Below are 19276 nucleotides of genomic sequence, written 5' to 3'. Positions count from 1 at the left end.
TGTACCTAGGCCTTGTATTTTTGCCAGCCCACCCTTTTTATTTTTGTTTTTGGGTTTAGGAGTGATTTGGTTTTTTTTTAAAATTTTTCAGTGGATTCCCTATTGTTGTATTAACCCACACACTTTTCTCACCCACAGAGGAACAGAGGCGTCGGCAAGAGGTGGCGGATGTTGTGGGGCAGATGCGCCAACATGTAATCGGCCTTCTGGTGGCCCTCGACCGGCTGTCTGGCCTCCTTCGGCATTAGTTTTTTTTTTTTGGTTCTATTTTCCAATTAAATTTATTAAGACAAATATACGTTGTGGCTCATTTTTAAAAACCAAAACCAAGATAGTTTAGCCTGACATAAGTAGACTGTTCCTGCAAGGATTTCCCTTTTTTAAAAGTTAGATTGTGTTTTGTCTTTGTATGTCAAACAGACACCAGAAACACATAACAGTAACAATGTCATTTCCCTTTTTGGGTGTAGTGTCAATTACAGATTTCTACATTTTCCAGGTTCCTACTTGGTGCGCAAGCTGCTTAGGCCAATCTTACAAATCCCAAGGTTGGGCCAGGCTTCCTTTTGGTGTGGATTGGGAAGCTGAAAACATATTTCAGTTTTGCTCAACTGGCGTCAGTACTGGTTTACCCCTTAGTCAAATGTAACTTGTGTTAACCTGGTTACACTTGCTGTTAACGTCCCAAAAAAGGAAGACCATTTCACTCTTCCAACATTTATTCACAACATAACAGAGAAAACAAAGTGGTCACTCCCAAAAAAAATACACAGTGATAAATTCAAATACAACACATACCAAGAAATAATTAAATAAAAACACAAAATCAAGAACTGGTTGACGAAGGACCATGCCAACATGATTCCACAAACATGGCGTTGCGATATGGGTTCCAGAATATATGCCCAAAAGGACCAGATCCAGGTTTGGTAAGGGTAGCAGGAAGTAGTGAGCGTTGGAGTGCCAAAGATTATGTGAACAAACAGAAGATGGTGAGAAAAATAAAAATAAATTAGATGTTCGCCAAAAAACACAAACACATTAGGTATAAACACTGGAGTTTTGTTCAAACTTACCTAAAAAATCTGGCCACCACATCATCGCATATGGCCCCCCCACATACTGACCTTCGACCAACCTCGGGGGGGCCATCCTCAGGTAAGGCATCCTCTGGCTGCATTGGGACACCACTCCTTATGGCAATGTTGTGAAATATCCCACACAGGACCACAATTTTCGACACCATATCCGGCACATACATGAGCTCGCCACCAGAGCGGTGGAGGCATCTGAATCGGCCTTTTAAAAGGCCGATACAGCGCTCCACCACTTGCCTGGTGGCTGTAAGTGCGGAATTATACGCACTTTGTGGCCCTGGTGTGGGAGCCAAATAAGGAGTGAGCAGCCAGGACATGCAAGGGTATCCACTGTCTCCTGTGAACAAAATTAGACCACATCAGGAACACTGTGTATCAAGCTTAACATTGTTATGTACTAAAGGTCTCCACTTACCCAGAAGCCACGCATCACCAGCTTGTAGGTTGGTTAATTTCTGCCATATCCCTGATTGCCGGATGACGAAGGAGTCATGAGCACTTCCGGGTAATTTAGCATTCAGGGACAGGATCTGGAGGGAGGCATCACATACCACCATTACATTCAGGGAGTGATAGTGTTTCCTGTTTCTAAATATTGCCTCCAGCCGTGCTGGAGGCTGAAGTGGTATGTGAGTACCATCCACAACCCCTATGATGTGTGGGAAGCCAGCTATTTGGTAAAAATTGGCCTTGGCCACACTAAGGGCACCCATATCCAAAGGCATTTTAATAAAATGATGGAGGTGCTTGAAAAGTGCCTCCATCACTGCCCTCAGGATCCGGGAAAAGGAGGATTGGGAGATGCCCGCCACTATTCCCACCGTTGTTTGAAACGATCCTGAGGCACAGAAATGTAACACCGCCATAAATTGCGTCAGTGGTGGTATTGCTGTTGGACTGTCAATTTGCCGCTCAAGATCACTTTCTATCAATGAGAGAGTGTCTATGATGATTTTGGGAGGTAGACGGTAGCGTCTTAAAACCTCATCATCGGGCATTCCAAAAAGGGTGACACGTGTTCGAAATATCTGGGGCCTTGCATGCCTACGATGCCTACGCCTGGGACGAGTTTGAGGTTGGTCGTCTTCCGGGAGCAGGGCCAGAACAATTCGCCCCAGATCTACCTGAAATTCAAAGTTTACAATGTAAGGCTTTTGACCCACCCCAAAAGTAACAAAAAACAACTTAGCTTTCTGATACCATCCATAGCTGCTTACATGCCGGGGTATTGTCATGATACGTATAAACTGTAAAAAAGCCAACAATGAGACTTCAAAAATTTAGAGGGTGTTTTTTTTTTTTTGAAAATTGTTGCAAGCCAACACAGAAAATAGCGGAAACACACATTTGGCCATCGATGAAAACGACATTGCACACCGTACGTCAAATAGGGTTCAAATGGACCCAAAAAATGGAAAAGGGAAAAGCAAAACTGGATTATATGATGAATAAGCCGTCAAAAATGCGGTAATTAATTCGCAAATGCAAGTCACTACACCAACAGTCAAAAATGCGGTAATTAATTCGCAAATGCAAGTCACTACACCAACAGTCAAAAATGCGGTAATTAATTCGCAAATGCAAGTCACTACACCAACAGTCAAAAATGCGGTAATTAATTCGCAAATGCAAGTCACTACACCAACAGTCAAAAATGCGGTAATTAATTCGCAAATGCAAGTCACTACACCAACAGTCAAAAATGCGGTAATTAATTCGCAAATGCAAGACAAAAAATGGACTTACCCAACTCGAATATATAAGATTTCCCAAAAAAACTTCTTTGGGTCCGAAAACCCCAAAAAACTAAAAAAGATGAAATGAGTGTTAAACAAATTAACGAACCACAAAACAGAAGAATACACCAATTGGCCACAAATTTGACTGCACAAAACTTACCAAATCAGGAAAGGATGTGGAAAAAATGAAAAAAATGCGAACGGAAAAACCAAAGAAATGTAGCAAAAACAAACAAAAAACCAACTCTGCCAAATCCTCCAACCGCAAACAACAAAATCCAAACCACTTAACCGACAACACTCCAACAACCCCACCTCGACTCCACACACACCAAGCCATAAATAGTGTTTATTTTCCCGCAAAAATTAAGGATGAATCATAGGGACGCACAATCAATGATGCGGCCGCAAACTAAGGACGCATGTATAAATACGTCACGAAATCACATAGAATTTCTGGATGATTTCATGCTGGAAGCAGAGACATGGCTTCAAACCAGGGAAACAATGGTCAAAATTGCGGCGGTAAGGCCTTCATGCATTTTGTGTCAATGATTCTTTTAAAACATAATATTGTGCAAGTTGTGAAGTGGCTACATCTGCATATTTACCCAAATAGGTGAGGAGGATGACATGGAAGAGACTGCTGGCCCCAGTCAACCCGCCAAAGCTGGCAAAAAAAAAAGGCAGCCACATTTCACAAGCAAGGAGATGGAGGTTTTGATCCAGAAGTGCGTTGACATCCTGCCCCAGGCAGCCAGGAATATGAGCCAAAGCCAGAAGTGGAGAATGTGGGAGGAGGTCGCCGTTGCTGTCAATAGGGTGGGTGATTATGTCCGTCTAGCCCGGGATGTCAAACGGCGGTAAGTAAACACTTTCCCATCCTATAAACAAACCCCATTGTAAAAAAAAGGATAATGGTTCCAAATTCATTCCACAGATGGGCAGACTTCAAATATCGTCTCAAACAAAAACTTGCCGACAGGGCTAGGCATGCAAGGGGGACAGGTGGGGGTCCCACCCCTGTGTCATTGGAGTTGACAGACTTAGAAGAGATGGCACAGGGGTGTGTGCAGGTTGTGGAGGTGTTTGGCGTGTCCAACATGGATACGGACATGCCAGACTTTGCGGCTCCTCATGTTGGCCAAGGTAAGTCTTGTGATGTCACCAACTCAGAAATGCTATTGTGCCAATATGTAGATTCTAATGTGAGTCTTTTCTCCAATTTCCTAACAGAGACAGAGGCGGATGAGTCTGCTCCAGAGGGGAGCCTTGGCCGCAGAATTTCTGCTGGCTCTGCAGGGGAGGAACCAGTACATCCGGCTGAGGACCCTGCAGAAGCCAGTCCAGGGCGTGCCCCCTCGCAGGCAGTGGGCCTCCTCACAGAACTCAATTTTAAATCGGATTTCCATACGGAGATTCTGCAGAGGATGGACGCCAGTCTGATACGGGTGGCTGAGGCCCTGGAGCAAAATGCTGCGGCCAACGTGACCATTGGTCAGGCCCTGGCGGAAAATACCAGGGCCAACATCCGCATCGCCGATGCCCTGGAGCAGCTCGTTCGCCAGCACATGGTGGAGCCGACCTCCCTTCCTGCCGGAACATCCGGATCCTCCACCTCTGGCACAACATCAGCCAATCCTCCAAATGTGCCTAGCCCTGTGCCTAGTCCAGAGGCCACAACATCTGCCTCTGGACAGGCCAGCCCGATGGCATCCCGGACCCGGTCTGGCGCCCACCCTCACCCAGCCAAACGGGCGAGAAAACGGTGACAGCAATGGCGACTTTTCCCACACTCCTTCTGTGCTTGGCTCATATTCCTTTCTGGTCAAAACTTCCCTCTCCTTTCTTGTGAAATGTTTTTAAATTTTGTATTTACGCTTATGTTAGTAGTTATGTTTTTTTTTTTTTTTGGATCAAATATCTTGGCCACAAAAAAAGGCAACAAAATATTAGGCCAATTTGTTTGTGTGTAAACAATAAATTAAAAACAAAACACTGACATTGTATTGTGACATTATTGTACAAATGGGTTACATTTAATCCTGGCCTTAAAGGCAAAAACTGACCCTCTTTAAAAAAAAAAAAGGCCTCTTTAAGGAACGTTTAAAAAATCACATAGCGATGCAAATTCCACAGTAAACCAAAAAAAAGGGGAGCTAATTAAAAGATGATGACATTATTGTTACAATAGGCCATAACCACCAAATTGTGGCCAAAATAAAACCCCAAAAATGTACGCTAATTGATTGTGTAATCATGACATTAGCAGCTCGGATTTCCACCTGCGTACGCTTTTGTGCTATCCCAATAAACTGCTTTCCAAACACATACCAAGCCGGATTTCAATCCAACACTAATTACTTTACTGACCAGCCGCGATTAATCGCTGCACCATCGTGGAGTCCCGGGACGGAGGAGAAGGCCATCGCCAATGTGGTCGAGTAATCCTGACCCTAAGCTGTGCGAGCATTTTGAAGGGAAAGCGGATGTTTCAGTGACGTATGAGACGGTCCGAACACATTTGACGTTCGCATCTGCTAATGTATGTACGCCCCAAAAACGCCTCGCCACGCCTGCGTTTTTTCATCTCCACCCCCGTCAACACCCAAAAACGCCCTGTTCTGTCAATCACATTTGACATGTCACTTCCTGTACGCTATTTTAGGAACGAGAGAAAAAAAGCTCGCAATCTGCCGTACGCACATGCGCAGTGTAACACCGACGCATGCGCGGTTAGTCAACATCGGAACGCAACGAGCGTACTGTTGTTAACGTGCGGCTCTGAATGAGGGCCATTGTGTTCTACCAGCAGTGTGCTGCTGGGAGACCACATGACAGACCAGCAGGACGGAGCCGGAGGCGCTGCAGCGGGCAGGTAAGTGCGGGACGGGGGGAGGTGAGCGGACACAAACTTACCACAGCTGTAAGTAGTGCTGCGCATGTGCTGGGTTTACGAGTGTAACAGCGCATGCGCATCACGGATTCCAGCTGCGGTAAGTTAGAACAGGCAGGGAAAACTATTTCCCGAAAAGCCGTCATTGCAAGAATGACAGCTTTTAGGAATAGATAGTTATAGGGACGAGGAATGATTAATTCCTCCGGTAATTAGGTAGAACTCCATGCGAGTTCTAAACCTAATTACCTCCATCGATATTTTAGGTATGATGAATAGGCCCCATAGAGAGATGGGGAAGAAAGAGAGGTATATGGGGAGAGAGAGATAGGAGGGAGAGAGAGAGAGAGAGAGAGAGAGAGAGAGAGGGTGAGAGAAAGATATGGGGGAGAGAGAGGGGTATGGGAGAGAGAGAGAGAGAGAGAGAGAGAGAGAGAGAGAGATAGAGAGAGAGAGAAATGTATATAGGGAGAGAGAGATGGGGAAGAAAGGTATATGGGGAGAGAGAGAGAGAGATGGGAGAGAGATAGAGAGGTATATGGGGAGGGACAAAAGGGGGGTAAATGGGGTGGAAGAGAGAGATAGATATGGAAGAGTGAGAGAGGTATATGTGTAGGGAGTGTGGGAGAGAGAGGTATATGGGGAGAGAGATACAGCAGAGAGGGAGAGAGATATGGGAAAGAGAGAGAGGTATGGGAGAGAGATAGAGAGAGAGGTATATAGGGAGGGAGAGAGATGGGGAAGAGAGGTATATGAGGAGAGAGGGGGTATATGGGGAGGGGGAGAGAGAGATGGGAGAGAGGTATATGGGGAGGAAGAGAGAGGGGTATATGGGGTGGAAGAGAGATATGGAAGAGAGAGAGATGTATATGGGTATGGAGTGTGAGAAGGAGACGGAGAGAGAGGTATATGGAGTGCGAGAGATAGAGATATAGGAGAGAGAGAGAGAGACAGAGAGAGATGATCATGGGTTAGAGAGAGAAAGACAGGGAAGAAAGAGAGGGATGGGGAAAAGAGAGAAAGAGAAAAAATAACCTTAAACAAAAACAGCCAGCCAAAAATATTAATAAGTAATATTGTCAATAATGGAGATCATCCCCACTCTGAAGGGATGCAGCTCCGGGTTTCCAATCCTAGCTGTGAAGCAAGCAGAGGCTGGGTTCAACTTCAACTAATCTGTGACACCCTGTCTAAGCAGCCAGAAGGAACAGTCACAGCAGATGCAGGCAGTTCTCACTGGTCCAGTCCTGTGACACTGGAGGCTTTGTCTGCCCCTTTCCCGAGGTCCCGTCCCCTACATCCATGTGCTGGGACAGATTAATTGAGACTCCCAGGGGTTAGAACGAAGGAAAAAAAGCATGTTAACAACCCGCTGTGGGCGGTCACACAAGGTGCATCCTTGTTATGTTAAGGGTTCCCCCTTCGGACAGCAGCAGCTTCGTAGGCCCCGCCCCCACACAGCAGAGGGAGGGGCTTAGAGTTATTGGGGCTCGGTCTTACCCTGTTGCTGGTTGACATTATGGCAGGGGGACCCCATGCTGCATGTCTCCCTGCTACAGAGTAACTAGCCTTGGTTGGTTCAGACTAAGGGGTCTATTTACTAAGCCTTGTATGGAGATAAAGTGAATGGAGATAAAGTACCAGCCAGTCAGCTCCTGACTGCCATGTCACAGGCAAATGACAGTTAGGAGCTGGTTGATTGGCACTTTGGCCCTCATTCAGAGGCGGTCAGAGGATGCAAGCGGTCGCTCAGAAACTGGTCATTTCGGTCGTTAGGCTGTGGGTTTACACCCACAGCTCTAACGACCACTAGGGTGATGGTCGCGATGGTCATAGACCATCGCGACCATTGGGGCTTACGACGAGACCCTAGGGTAGGGTCTCACTTGTCGTAAGCCCACGGAGAGCTTCTGGCTCTGTCAGAGCCGGAAGCTCTCCACTGACATCACTAGTGATGTCAGTGGGGCCTCCCCCAAACGGCAGGCGTTCCCATGGGAACGCCTCCATTTGGGCTGCCACCCCCCGGCACGCCTTCCAAATGGGGCGAGCTGTCAATCAACATCGACAGCTCGCCCCCTTTGGAAAGAGACCCGCTACGACTGGCGCTGTCGGTCGTAGCGGGTCTCACGCATGCGCACGAAGGAGCCGACTCCCTCGTGCGCATGCGCACTGGACAAACATCGAGGCAGCCGTGCGGTCGTAGACCATACGGCCGCCTCTGAATAAAGCCCTTTATCTCTGTCCACTTGATCTCCATCCAAGGCTTAGTAAATAAACCCCTAATGCTGGTAATTCAAGTCCACCACTGATTGATGGCAGAATTTGTGCTGGATAGGAGCTTCAAAACTGATGGGCATTGATATCATGGGTTTGATTCCCACCACGGCCCTACATGTGCGGAGTGTGTATATTCTCCCTGTGCTTGCGTGGGTATCCTTCAGGCTTCCTCCCACACTCCAAAAATATACTGGTAGGTTAATTGGCTCCCAACACAAATTAACTCTAGTGTGTATGTGTGTGAGCATGTGATAAGGAACATGGGCCCTCATTCATACTTTCATAGGCACTCGCAAAATGTGAGCGCTCATTCTGAATGAGGCTGACCGCTTGGCTTTTGAAGTGCGGCCTCCTGGTCACTAGCTAAGCTGTGGGTTACCACCCACAGCTTTAGCGTCCGACCAGGTTGATGGTCGCGATGGTCAAGACCATCACGACCATTGGGGCTTGCAACAAGACCCTAAGGTTGGGTCTCGGCAACCGCAAGCCCCAGGGACCTTCCTGCTCTGATCGAGCAGGAAGCTCCCCACTGACATCACTGCTGATGTCAGTGCGGCCACCCACAAAATGGCAGGCGTTCCTTAAGGAATGCCTCCGTTTGTGAAACCACCCCCCCCCGCCACGTCTACAAAACATCGACAGCCACCCCTTTTGTAGTGAGCTCCGGAGCAAGGGAATTTTTCTCTCGCTCCGGGGCTTGAGCACGCGCAGTGCGGCCACTGCACGTGCGCAGGGCCTAAACATCGACCCGCTTGCGAGCGCTCAGCGCTTGCGAGCGGGTCTGAATGAGGTCCATGGTTTGTAAGCTCCACTGGGGCAGGGACTGATGTGAATGGCCAAATATTCTCTGTAAAGCGCTGCGGATTATGTGTGCGCTATAAAAATAACTGGTAACAAAAAAATAAAAATAGATGTATAGTAAATATTGTTACTTTAGACGCTAAACCACTGTCACTGCCTATTGGTTTTGAAGACAAAACCGATGCTTACTAAATTTACCCCTCTGAATTTGAATGCTGAATCTAAATGCTTTTATTTTGCACCTAGAACCTACCAGAAAAGAAAGATATGAGAAAAAACGAGCACACAGACCTCCGCCTAATCACCCCGCCCCTGCACCTCCAGGTGAGTCCCTTTACCAACATTGCCAATTCCCTCTTACTTTCTCTTTATCCAACTGAATACCTGTTTGCCTTCCCAGGTGCTTGTAGAAATGGGGCTGCTCAGTTCAATGCAGGAAAATCAAGGAACCCTACTTACTCCCAGGCTCAGCGACAGGTCAGAGCGCCACCTGCTGCTGCTGTACCTCGACAGTTTGCTCCTAGAAAAAATCGTACACCCTCTGATCACAGTATGGAATTCCTCAATGTACCCGACCAGGGAGTAGCTGGGTAAGTGGATGTAATTTATGCTCTCTCAACAGCTAACATTAAAGGAGAATTTCATAAATACATCCCACACCATCTCTATCCTCTGTGGGTGAAAGGTTACCACTGGTTTAGGATACCAAACAAAAACAATTAAAAAAAACAGGGAAAAGAACCCCACAGCACTGGTCATACCAATGAGGATATAATTAAGCCGCAGCCTCTGCTTTAAGTAAACTTCTGTGTGATTTACAATAAAAGCCACAATAAAGCAGTGATATAATACTTGGGCCCTCATTCAGAGCCGTACGCTCTGAGCAGAGCGCACGCTCTGAATGAGGGCCGCCCTCCATAAAAATGGAGCGTCCTCCTGGACCTCCTGTCACCACCCACAGCCTATACGAGCGTGCAGTTTGATGGCCGCGATGGTCGTGACCATCGCGACCATCGAAACTGCGAGCCGGAGCCTGCGGTTGAGGTTTTCAACCGCAAGCCCCGGAGTGATTTTGGCTCTATCAGAGCCAAAATCACTCCCACTGACATCACTAGTGATGTCAGTGGGCCGGCTTCTGACGGGAGGCGTTCCCGTGGGAACGCCCCCGTCAGGGAGGCACGCCCCCGGCACGCCCACCAAAAGGGGCGTGCTGTCAATCAACATCGACAGCACGCCCCCTTTGATCAGACACAACGAGCGAAGGACTTTCCTTCGCTCGTCGCGTCTGGCGCATGCGCACGACGGAGCTCCCTCCGTCGTGCGCATGCTCAGTGCAGACCATCGACCCACTTGCGAGCGGACAGCCGCTTGCGAGTGGGTCTGAATCAGGGCCTTAATCCATATAATACTATATCCAAGGAAAACAGTAAAAAAATAACAAAAAATGTAATAAAAAAAAAATTGCATATGCAACAACCATAGTGCCTGATTCATTTCGGATCACAACAGCGTACGCAGATCGGCCGATGATAAGTACTGCACATGCATCGCCCTGCACTGCATGAGTTGGCATTGCGATTGCACTATGATCGCCTACGCAGACACATAGCCATCGCAGATCAAGGGATGGGACAACAGCGTTTGGGGGTGGTGACGGGGGAGTGGTAGAAAAAACGCAGATGTGCCTGTCCGCTTGAACGCCGTTGCATGGGCATGCATAAATTAGCCACTGCGCGGGCATACGCAGCTATAGTACTAACTGCGGGGGACAAGGTTAGCAATTTCTGACTAAGGTCAGACATGTTGTAATTGCGCGTGAGTGCCGATGTTACACGATGTTCACGATGTATACGCAGGACTGCAAGGTTTTATGGATGTGAGATAGTGGTAGTGGGCATCTCTATGCTGGCTGTGCGACGGCTTTGTGATTGTATTCATTAACATATTTTCGCAGCAGAACTACGTGCGTAATAGCAGACCTGTGTGCGTAATAGTATCTGCGATCCAATAGCGGTACCTTGTTAAAACCCTTCATATATTTGAATGTTTCTATACATATTAAGATCTTTTTGTCTTTTCTGGTAAGTTTTGTGTTGTAAACCATTCACCCATCTTAGTTGCCCTTCTTTGTACTGTCTCTAATGTATGTATATCTTTTTGGAGATAGGGCCAAAGTATTCTGACATCACTAGAGGGGTGGGGGCCGCACCGGGTGACACCATCCGGGGGGGTGACACCAAAATAGCAAAGCTGCTCTGCTATTTTGGTGTCACCGAACAGCCACAACACAGAAAGAGGCAGGGGAGAGGCTGTGGGCTGCCCCCAGCAGCTGCCTTATCGCTGGGTAAGCCCACTGTGTGCCGAGAACGGGTGCGTGACATGCGGTCACGCCCCCAAGATTGGCACATACAAGGGGACACGACTTCGCACAGCCAAGCCACACCCCCTTGCGCGTGAGAGGAGTCCTGCCAGTCGCCCAGGTGTCACCAAAGTAAGTGACACCGCTGGGCAATACCAATTACCTATACATGAGCATTATTACTTCTTTCTTCCTGTTAATGATTCCTCTCCCTGTGCAACCAAGCACCTGACTTGCCTTTCTCATTGCCTTGTTACATTGCTTACCTGCTTTTAGGTCATCTGAAATAGTGACTCCTAAATCCTTTTCCTTCATGTAGTTTCCATTATAGTACCCTTGATACTATACAACACACTTCAATGCAAACATAAAAACAATCTTAACTTAACTGGCTAATATTTTTTCAAAAAATGTCCCCAAAATTGTCTATTTTTTTACAATCACTTTATGTAAATAAGTGCTATTTAAACCCAAAAATGTGCAATAAAAAGGTTTAAAATCTTGTGGTCACTGTCTGTATTATCCGTTGTACAGCATAAGGGGGGCAACTAGCCCAGTATCCAGGCTTTAGATCTACAATAAAAAGGTAGACAATTTTAGGTAGACACCACAAGTTAAGGCCCCCCCATACATCAGCAATCTAAAAACCACAATTGAACAATTTGAAGATTTGTTACCCGATTTTAGGATTTCCCAATCTAGCAATCTGCGCCCATACATTACAGATCTTTTTCAGTGATTTGCAGATCATTTTCAGCAAACACAGATCTGCCAGTCTTGAAAGGCCCATCCTTTTACTAGTAACGGTCTGCAAATCTGCTGATCATGTCCATACACTAGCAATCTACAGCTCCAATCGATCTGTGAAATATTACATGTTGGACAATCTGATTGAACAATTCCAATCACTTTTTGGTTGCAATTTGCGATCTGGGAAGCCCATACATTGCAGATTTTTTTATACAATCATCTGCAAATTGCAGAATTGCCACAATCGATTGCTAATGTATGAGGGCCTACGACAGGGTCAATAGGTCAACACACTAAAGGTCAACATGTAAGAAGGTCGTCAGGTACAAATGGTCGACAGGGTCAAAGGGCGACACAAAAATGGTCGACACTTTTTTTTTTTTTAGGGTTAGGCACTTACTTCAACAGTTAGGGTTAGGCACTTACCCCAACAGTTAGTGTTAGGGACCATGAGGGAGGGTTAGGGACTTACTTTAGGGTTAGGCACTAGAAGGGATGGATAGGGTCAGGTACCTACCCCGACAGTTAGGCACCAGGAGGGAGGGTTAGGGTTAGGCACCAAGGGGAGGGTTAGGGTGAAGGTTAGGGCTAGAAAAAAAAAATGTTTCTACCATTTTTGTGTCAACCATTTTTTGTTTCGACCTTTTGACCCTGTCGACCATTTGTACTTGTCAACCTTTAGTATGTCGATCTACTGACCCTGTCGACCTTGTGTCCCTGTCAACCTATTGGCGCTGTCTAAATTGTGGTGTCTACATAAATATTGTCTATCTTTTTATTGTAGACCTTTTGATCCACACCCTACTAGACCTTTTATTTAAATGTTCCCATCTACAAATATAACATTTCCCAGATCTTTAAAGAAGGGTATATGAATTGTCATGAAATTTGCATACTCCCTTTGTAATAGTAAGTGTGAGGTATTGTTTGTATGAGGAAAAATTATACTGCAAGGTATATCTAGGCTGCCATCGGACTTTCTATGAGGATTTATGACAACATGAAATAATTAGGTTATTAGCCTTAATAATAGTTGGTACACATTTCTCTGTACTTGACAATTATTTTACAGTTAGTAAAGAGTTATCTCTGAATGTTCTGTGAGTAATAAATTGTATTATTTGTGACTTTAGTAGTATTTTTAGAGTACAGATTTATAAATACTCTTCCTATTGCATTGGCTGTTAACTGTATAGCAATGCTGCTAGTCATAATAAACACCTCAAACTGTGAATGGTTTTTCAAATTGGATAAATTTCTAATTTCTGGCATACAATGTAACATCTAGGAACTTATAGTTTGTTTCTATTATAAATAGGTGGATAGTGGTTTCTGTTTGAGTAGCTAAATACTAGTCTCTGCTCCCTTATCTTTGTAAGGGTTGGGTACGGGATTCCGGTGCTCGGGATCAATCCCCACTGTTGATATTATGACTGCATCCCATTAGTAATGGTCTCTCTCTTCCAGCATGTAATATTCACTGCATTGCCGTGTCTACAGGAAGCTGAGATTGTTAAACATGCTGCACCTTAGAATAACACTAGCCTATCTATAAATGACAGGCATAGTCTTTGGTCCCGCCCCTTGCCCCTAAATTACCCTAAAATGATCCCTGGGGAAGTTTGTTTACTAGTGTAGCACGTGGGTTTATTTTTCACAAAGGAAAGGAACCTGCCCAAAGTTCACAGAAAAGGAATATGAGCTTTGGACTAATTGTCTACATGAAAATATTTCCAAAATGTAATTCTATTTAGCGCCCACTGGTATATATTGATTATATATATATATATACACACAGATGTTCCTCACTTAACGACCTACCTGTTTAGCAGCTGTTTGGACTTACGACCGGCGCTCCAACCAGTTAACTGTGGCTTGCAGAATACAAAAAAACATAAGCAGACAGACCCTGCCGCGAGAGGGGGGGTGGCTGTGGCGCGGGACACACAAGAGACCTTGCCTCCCATGAGGGAAAGGACGAACAGGGATGTGGCGCGCTCTCGATGGAGTGGGGCACACACAGCACGTGTCACCCTCTGCCTGGGTCCTGCCGCTTCCCGCCCACTATACGTCCTTGCTTAGCGACCGAGTCGTAGGAACGGAACTTGGTCGTTAAGTGAGGAACGTCTGTATATGTGTATATATATATATATACATATATGTATACAGTATATACCAGTGGTTCCCAAACTGTGTGCCTAGGCACCCTGGGGTGCCTTGGGACACTTGCATGGGTGTATCAGGTTGGTGGTCTAGCACAAAATAAAATTATTTATGGTCAATGTAATGTAAATATGTGGACAAACAGAAGCGCAAATCTCTCCACCACCAAATAACTGAGCCTAAGGATAACAGGTAAGCACAATTTACTTTACTACATTTGTTCCTGAATTTCTCAATTACAAACATTTGGCTTAGGGGTGCCTTGAAAAAAATACTGATACTATAGGGCGCCGTGACTCAAAAAAGTTTGGGAACCACTGGTATATACAGTATATATATATAAAATTAATTAGTCTGTTTGATTGTCTGTCCAATTATGCATTTGGACACCCCTGCACTGATTTGGATGAAACCAACACAAGGTGGTTCAGTTGTATTCTGGCCAGGTTTTAGGGGGGTTAGGGTCCCGGTTGGACCTCCCGTTGGTGTATGCTAGGCAGAACTTTGACTCGGGGAGCCTGTTCTGAGCCTATTCATATTTTATATGTTGCAAGTTTTAATAAAATTAAGCATATTCTGAGCCTCCCACTGGATGAATTTGGTTGAAAACGTCACAAAGTGGTAGCACTGGATCCCAGAAGACATACTAGGGGGTTAAGGTCCCGGTCGGACCTCCCGTTGGAGTACGCTGGGACAAACTTTAACCCAGGGAGCCTGTTCTGGGCCTTCCACTGGATGGATTTGGATGAAAACATCATAGAGGGGTGGCAATTAGTCTGGGATGCCTGATGGAGTGGTTGGGGTCCCGGTCGGTCCACACAGTGGAGTGCACTAGGCAGAACTTCGACCCAGGGAGCCTGTCCTGGTTCTTCCACTGGATGGATTTGGATGACATCACATAATAAAACTTAATAACTTCAATATTTAAACCCTGGCAATGCCAGGTACTTCAGTTAAATAAATAAATATATATATATATATATATATATATATTTACACATAAGAAAAGCCACAAAGATGCGCTAAAAAATAGTTAAAATGAAACCAATTAATATGGTATTTTATATATCAGCTGCTTCTCTCTATTAGCCCCCTGTTAGAAGGGCTTTGGGAAAATTGTGGACGTGAAAAAGAGAGGGCACTCACCTTAGAATTTAAATGGGTCACCTTAATCAATGAACCACCTATTAGTATCTAAACATTCAACTATATGAAAAAACCATAAAGTTCAATTTTAGAAATTTCAAACAGTGGATCAGTCCTGGATGGATGATAAAATAATGGAAAAGACCTTTCTTAAGATGAATTCCACAGGTTTTCTAGGACTCCTTCACAGCAGAATGAGAACTTGAAAATTATTTTCTCCAAGTTTCTGATCACTTCTTTCAGGTCATGCTGAAATACACCCTCACACCAGAGAATCACCCGGACAAATCAGGCCAAAAGGCCACCATTAATATTTAAATATTTCTTAAAAAGAATAATCAATTGTAAACCAACTGTAAAATGTATTCTTACATAGAATAGATAAAACACTCTAACCAAGGTCAGGTAAGCTTTATACATCAACTGATGCACCATATGGTCACAGCTCACAATGATGGATCCAGACCAATTAACACATATGACAATGATAAACCCAAAGCGTTTTGTCCTTATAAGGACTTCCTCAGGGTTAAATCTTAACAGAAAAAAATTGGTGATTAAGTAAATAGTTCGAAGTGAACAACTTAGCAAAAGATGCTCATTTGTGTCTACAATTAGAGCAGTAAAACTTCCATATACATACCACAATTATGGTGTAAGATCTAGATGAATCCCAGTATACAACTAGGCTTATAACCACACCTTATGGTAGATTTTATATATATATATATATGTATATATATATATACACACACTTTTGAAGTAAACATTTGAGAGGTTGTTTAGTAAAGGAGAGTGGAGTTTAAATCATCAATAATATATAAGATATGCAGTCTATCTTTATACAGTGTCTGGTTATGATTTGAGAAAGATATCAAAGGATGAATGTATCTTTAGTCTTTGGAGCTTCAAAAAGGAAATGAGAAAGTGAAGAACTTTGCTCAGAAGAGTATAGAATTTTGGCAGGTCCAGCATATATGGTGTTTGTCACAAAGATGGAGCCAAAGACCAATAAGCGGGACAAAGGGCCTGGCCAATGGTGTGAATAAAGGGGTGCAGACAGGAATGCCCATCCTTTCTTTCACACCTGGGTGCCTCTGCAGTGAGATGTGGCAGGGGATCAGCATACTAAGGAAAATAAAGAAGGGTCTTGAGGGAGGAGCTGAGAATATTCCGAAGCAGTGCAAGAGCAAGTACACACACAACTGCTGCCCAATTTTTTTCACAGCTTAAACACTGCATTTTGTTTTAAAAGTCCTACTACTTACAACAGCCAGCATGCAGGTCCCATACGAGCACCAAGAAAGGAAAAGGACTCTGCCAGTGTTTCCAGGGGAAAGATGAACATGTTAATGGGCAGCCCAGTACAGATCGGAGGTAAAAAGGTTGGGAGCCTGCTCTTAGAGCTTCTCACGGTGGCCAAAAAGTTGCATCCAAAGCACTAAAAGGAGAAAGGCAAGAGGTAAGTCTGCAACCAGAGCAGCAACTGAGAAACAACAATCATTGGTGCATATAATCCTGGACCACCTGCACGGAGTGATTTATCAGCCAATTATGAAGGTGGCCACAAAGTTAGATGGCCTGAGTAGGGGAGAAAGAGCAGACTTTTAGCTGGGAGCACCTTCTAGTGAACCCCCCACCTCATCCCCCTTGCGAACAATGAAAACTACCCCAGCCCATCCGAGCATAAGAGCCATGTCACTAAGGGAGTTGGCAGAGTAATCATCGAGGTGGTGGACAGTGGGCATGACCTAATCCCAGAAGTGCTGGGATCATGATTTAACATCACTTCTATGTAGCTTTTCAAAGGGCCTGCGCATCAACCTAATTTTACCCCAAGCACCAATGGGAGCAACATGTGGACCAACACAAGAGGGGGTAGAGGCAGCTTGCTAATATTTAGCTCAGGAAACAGGCTCAGCATCAACACTCCCCACACTACCTTGAACCCCCCAGAAGCATGTACCAGCACTCCCCCCCTCCCCCCCGAGGGGAGCAGAAGATCCCAGATTTACTGCATAGGACCAGTTACCAGTGGCCTTCACCACTCAGTGCAGTTGACAGCCAGGACCAGGTCTGCCACTGTTGCAATAGTAGACAGCAGAGCCAGTGGAAATCCCAGAGAGATCTGTAAGAAGAGATGTAGTAACCCTCACAGTATAACAGAAGTAAGCAGCATTTTAGCCAGCAAGACCATCACAGCAGCATACAGGAGCAGATGGAAGGTCACCATGACTCAGCAGCCTTTGCTACAGACAGCCCCTGGGATAGTAATTTGTCTGATTATGAGGAGGACCAGCTGCAAGTTGAATCCTGCTTGTGCATTCTGCAGAGAGAATCACTCCATAAAGTAATGCAGTAGGAAAAGGGTTGGTCACGTGCAAAAGCTAACCTCAGCATCAGTGCCTAAGAACAGCAGTTAGTCCAGTGAACATGAGCAGGAACCTGGAGGGCTGACTAGGTATCTAAATCTTTACAAAACTTTACGAAATTGCTGCAGACAGGGTTTAGGGACAGGTACAAAATTCTAAGAACAAAAAATGTCTCGCTAACAGGTAGCAGCAAAAATTTTAAAATTATTAATATACAACGATTGGTGGTCCATGACAAGAGGGTAAAAGAACTAATGTTGGAGAGGACGATAAGGCCTTTTAGTGATTTCCCCAATCCACCACTAGGGCTGGTGACAAAAAAGGCTGCAGGAAAGTTGAGATGCTTTCACCACTTCAGTATCAGTCTTTTGACACTGTTATCAAAATGGTCAGGACACATGGATAGGAAGGACATCGAGTTGGCTTTCAGGTTGTTCCCCTGCATCCAGAAAATATCAGACTCATTACATTCCATTTCAATGGATATTTTTTCATAGAAAAATGCTTACCCATGGGCAGTGCCATATTGTGCTCATTCTTTGAGTAATTCAGCACCTCTTTGGAAATGGTGCTTGGAGGTGTGCACCAGAACAAAGGTTCTGGTGCGCATTATCGACAACTTCCTGCTAGTAGCTCCATCACAGTCAGGGCAGTGTTGCCTGTGCTGCATGAGCTCCAACCCAGGCTGGGGAAATTTGGTGTCCCCATTGTTCGGGGTAAAACAGAAGGCACAAGGCTGTAATATCTTAGTTGGGCATAGAAATTGACACTGAGAGGTTGTGTGCAAGCTCCCCCTGGATAAGGTTGAGAAGCTATGTAGAAAGATAACCTGTTGCACAGGAGCAAAGAAATAAATCATACTCAAATTCGGAATGTAGTCAGGATACTTGCGGCCACTATCCTAGCCGCCGAAATCCAGACACGAAAAAGCCTGACATGGGACTAAAGATAGGGGTCCAACGCCTATCATTAGCCCCATGATGAAATCCTGAGACCCGGCATACAGAACAAAGGTAAGCCGGGCGTCTTAGGTTCTAGCCGCAGTGAGGAGGGTTAGCTTTAGGAACCCCTGGAGGGACTTAGGGTTAGACACCCCCCTGGGAGGGTTAGGGTTAGGCTAGGGGAATGGGGGTTAGGGTTAGGCACCCCGGGGGGAGGTTACGGTTAGGCTTGCTTGGGCAAGCCAATCAATGTAATTATGTAACCTGATGGTATTATATATGCAATATAATAATTAAACTTTTTAAAATAAAATACCTTTCTTCTCTCTTCGTTACCATCCAGGTCCTTTCAATAATGGTGAACGGTGGAACATGCACAAGTAATTGCTCAATTATTCCAATTAAGAAACATAACAATTATTTGTACAATATAATATGCCCCACAACCTAGAATATATCAATATACCTTCTATACATATACTTCTGCATGCCATAGAACAAAATAAGTATAATATGGAGAAACAATTAACCCTGTAACACCTAGGTATTATTGGTCCCTTATAAACACTGCAGAATGTTGGGGCCCTTATATCTGATCAATTGTTAAAGTCTTTGAATTGGCTAGTTGACTATGGCTCTTATATATTTTATTAAAAAGGTGGTTATCAGTAATTCTATAATACTATCTGTAGAGTCTATTGCTTAATAGATTAGAACACAACTCCTGAGCTTAGT

At 45.0% G+C, this 19276-nt stretch overlaps 1 protein-coding gene across 1 annotated transcript in view; it reads left to right on the top strand.

Annotated features, from left to right (window-relative positions):
* MYO1F (myosin IF) overlaps nt 1-19276 on the top strand; it is a 312887-nt gene that overhangs the window by 263866 nt on the left and 29745 nt on the right. The window contains exons 25-26 of the mRNA XM_088448915.1: nt 9057-9134; nt 9211-9400. Of these exons, the coding sequence (XP_088305041.1) occupies nt 9057-9134; nt 9211-9400 (268 nt within the window). The remainder of the gene's footprint in view (nt 1-9056; nt 9135-9210; nt 9401-19276) is intronic.

This window comes from Taudactylus pleione, unplaced genomic scaffold, assembly GCF_031769625.1.
Source record: "Taudactylus pleione unplaced genomic scaffold, aTauple2 ptg000471l, whole genome shotgun sequence".
NCBI lineage: Eukaryota > Metazoa > Chordata > Amphibia > Anura > Myobatrachidae > Taudactylus > Taudactylus pleione.
This window is presented reverse-complemented; position numbering and strand designations above follow the sequence as displayed.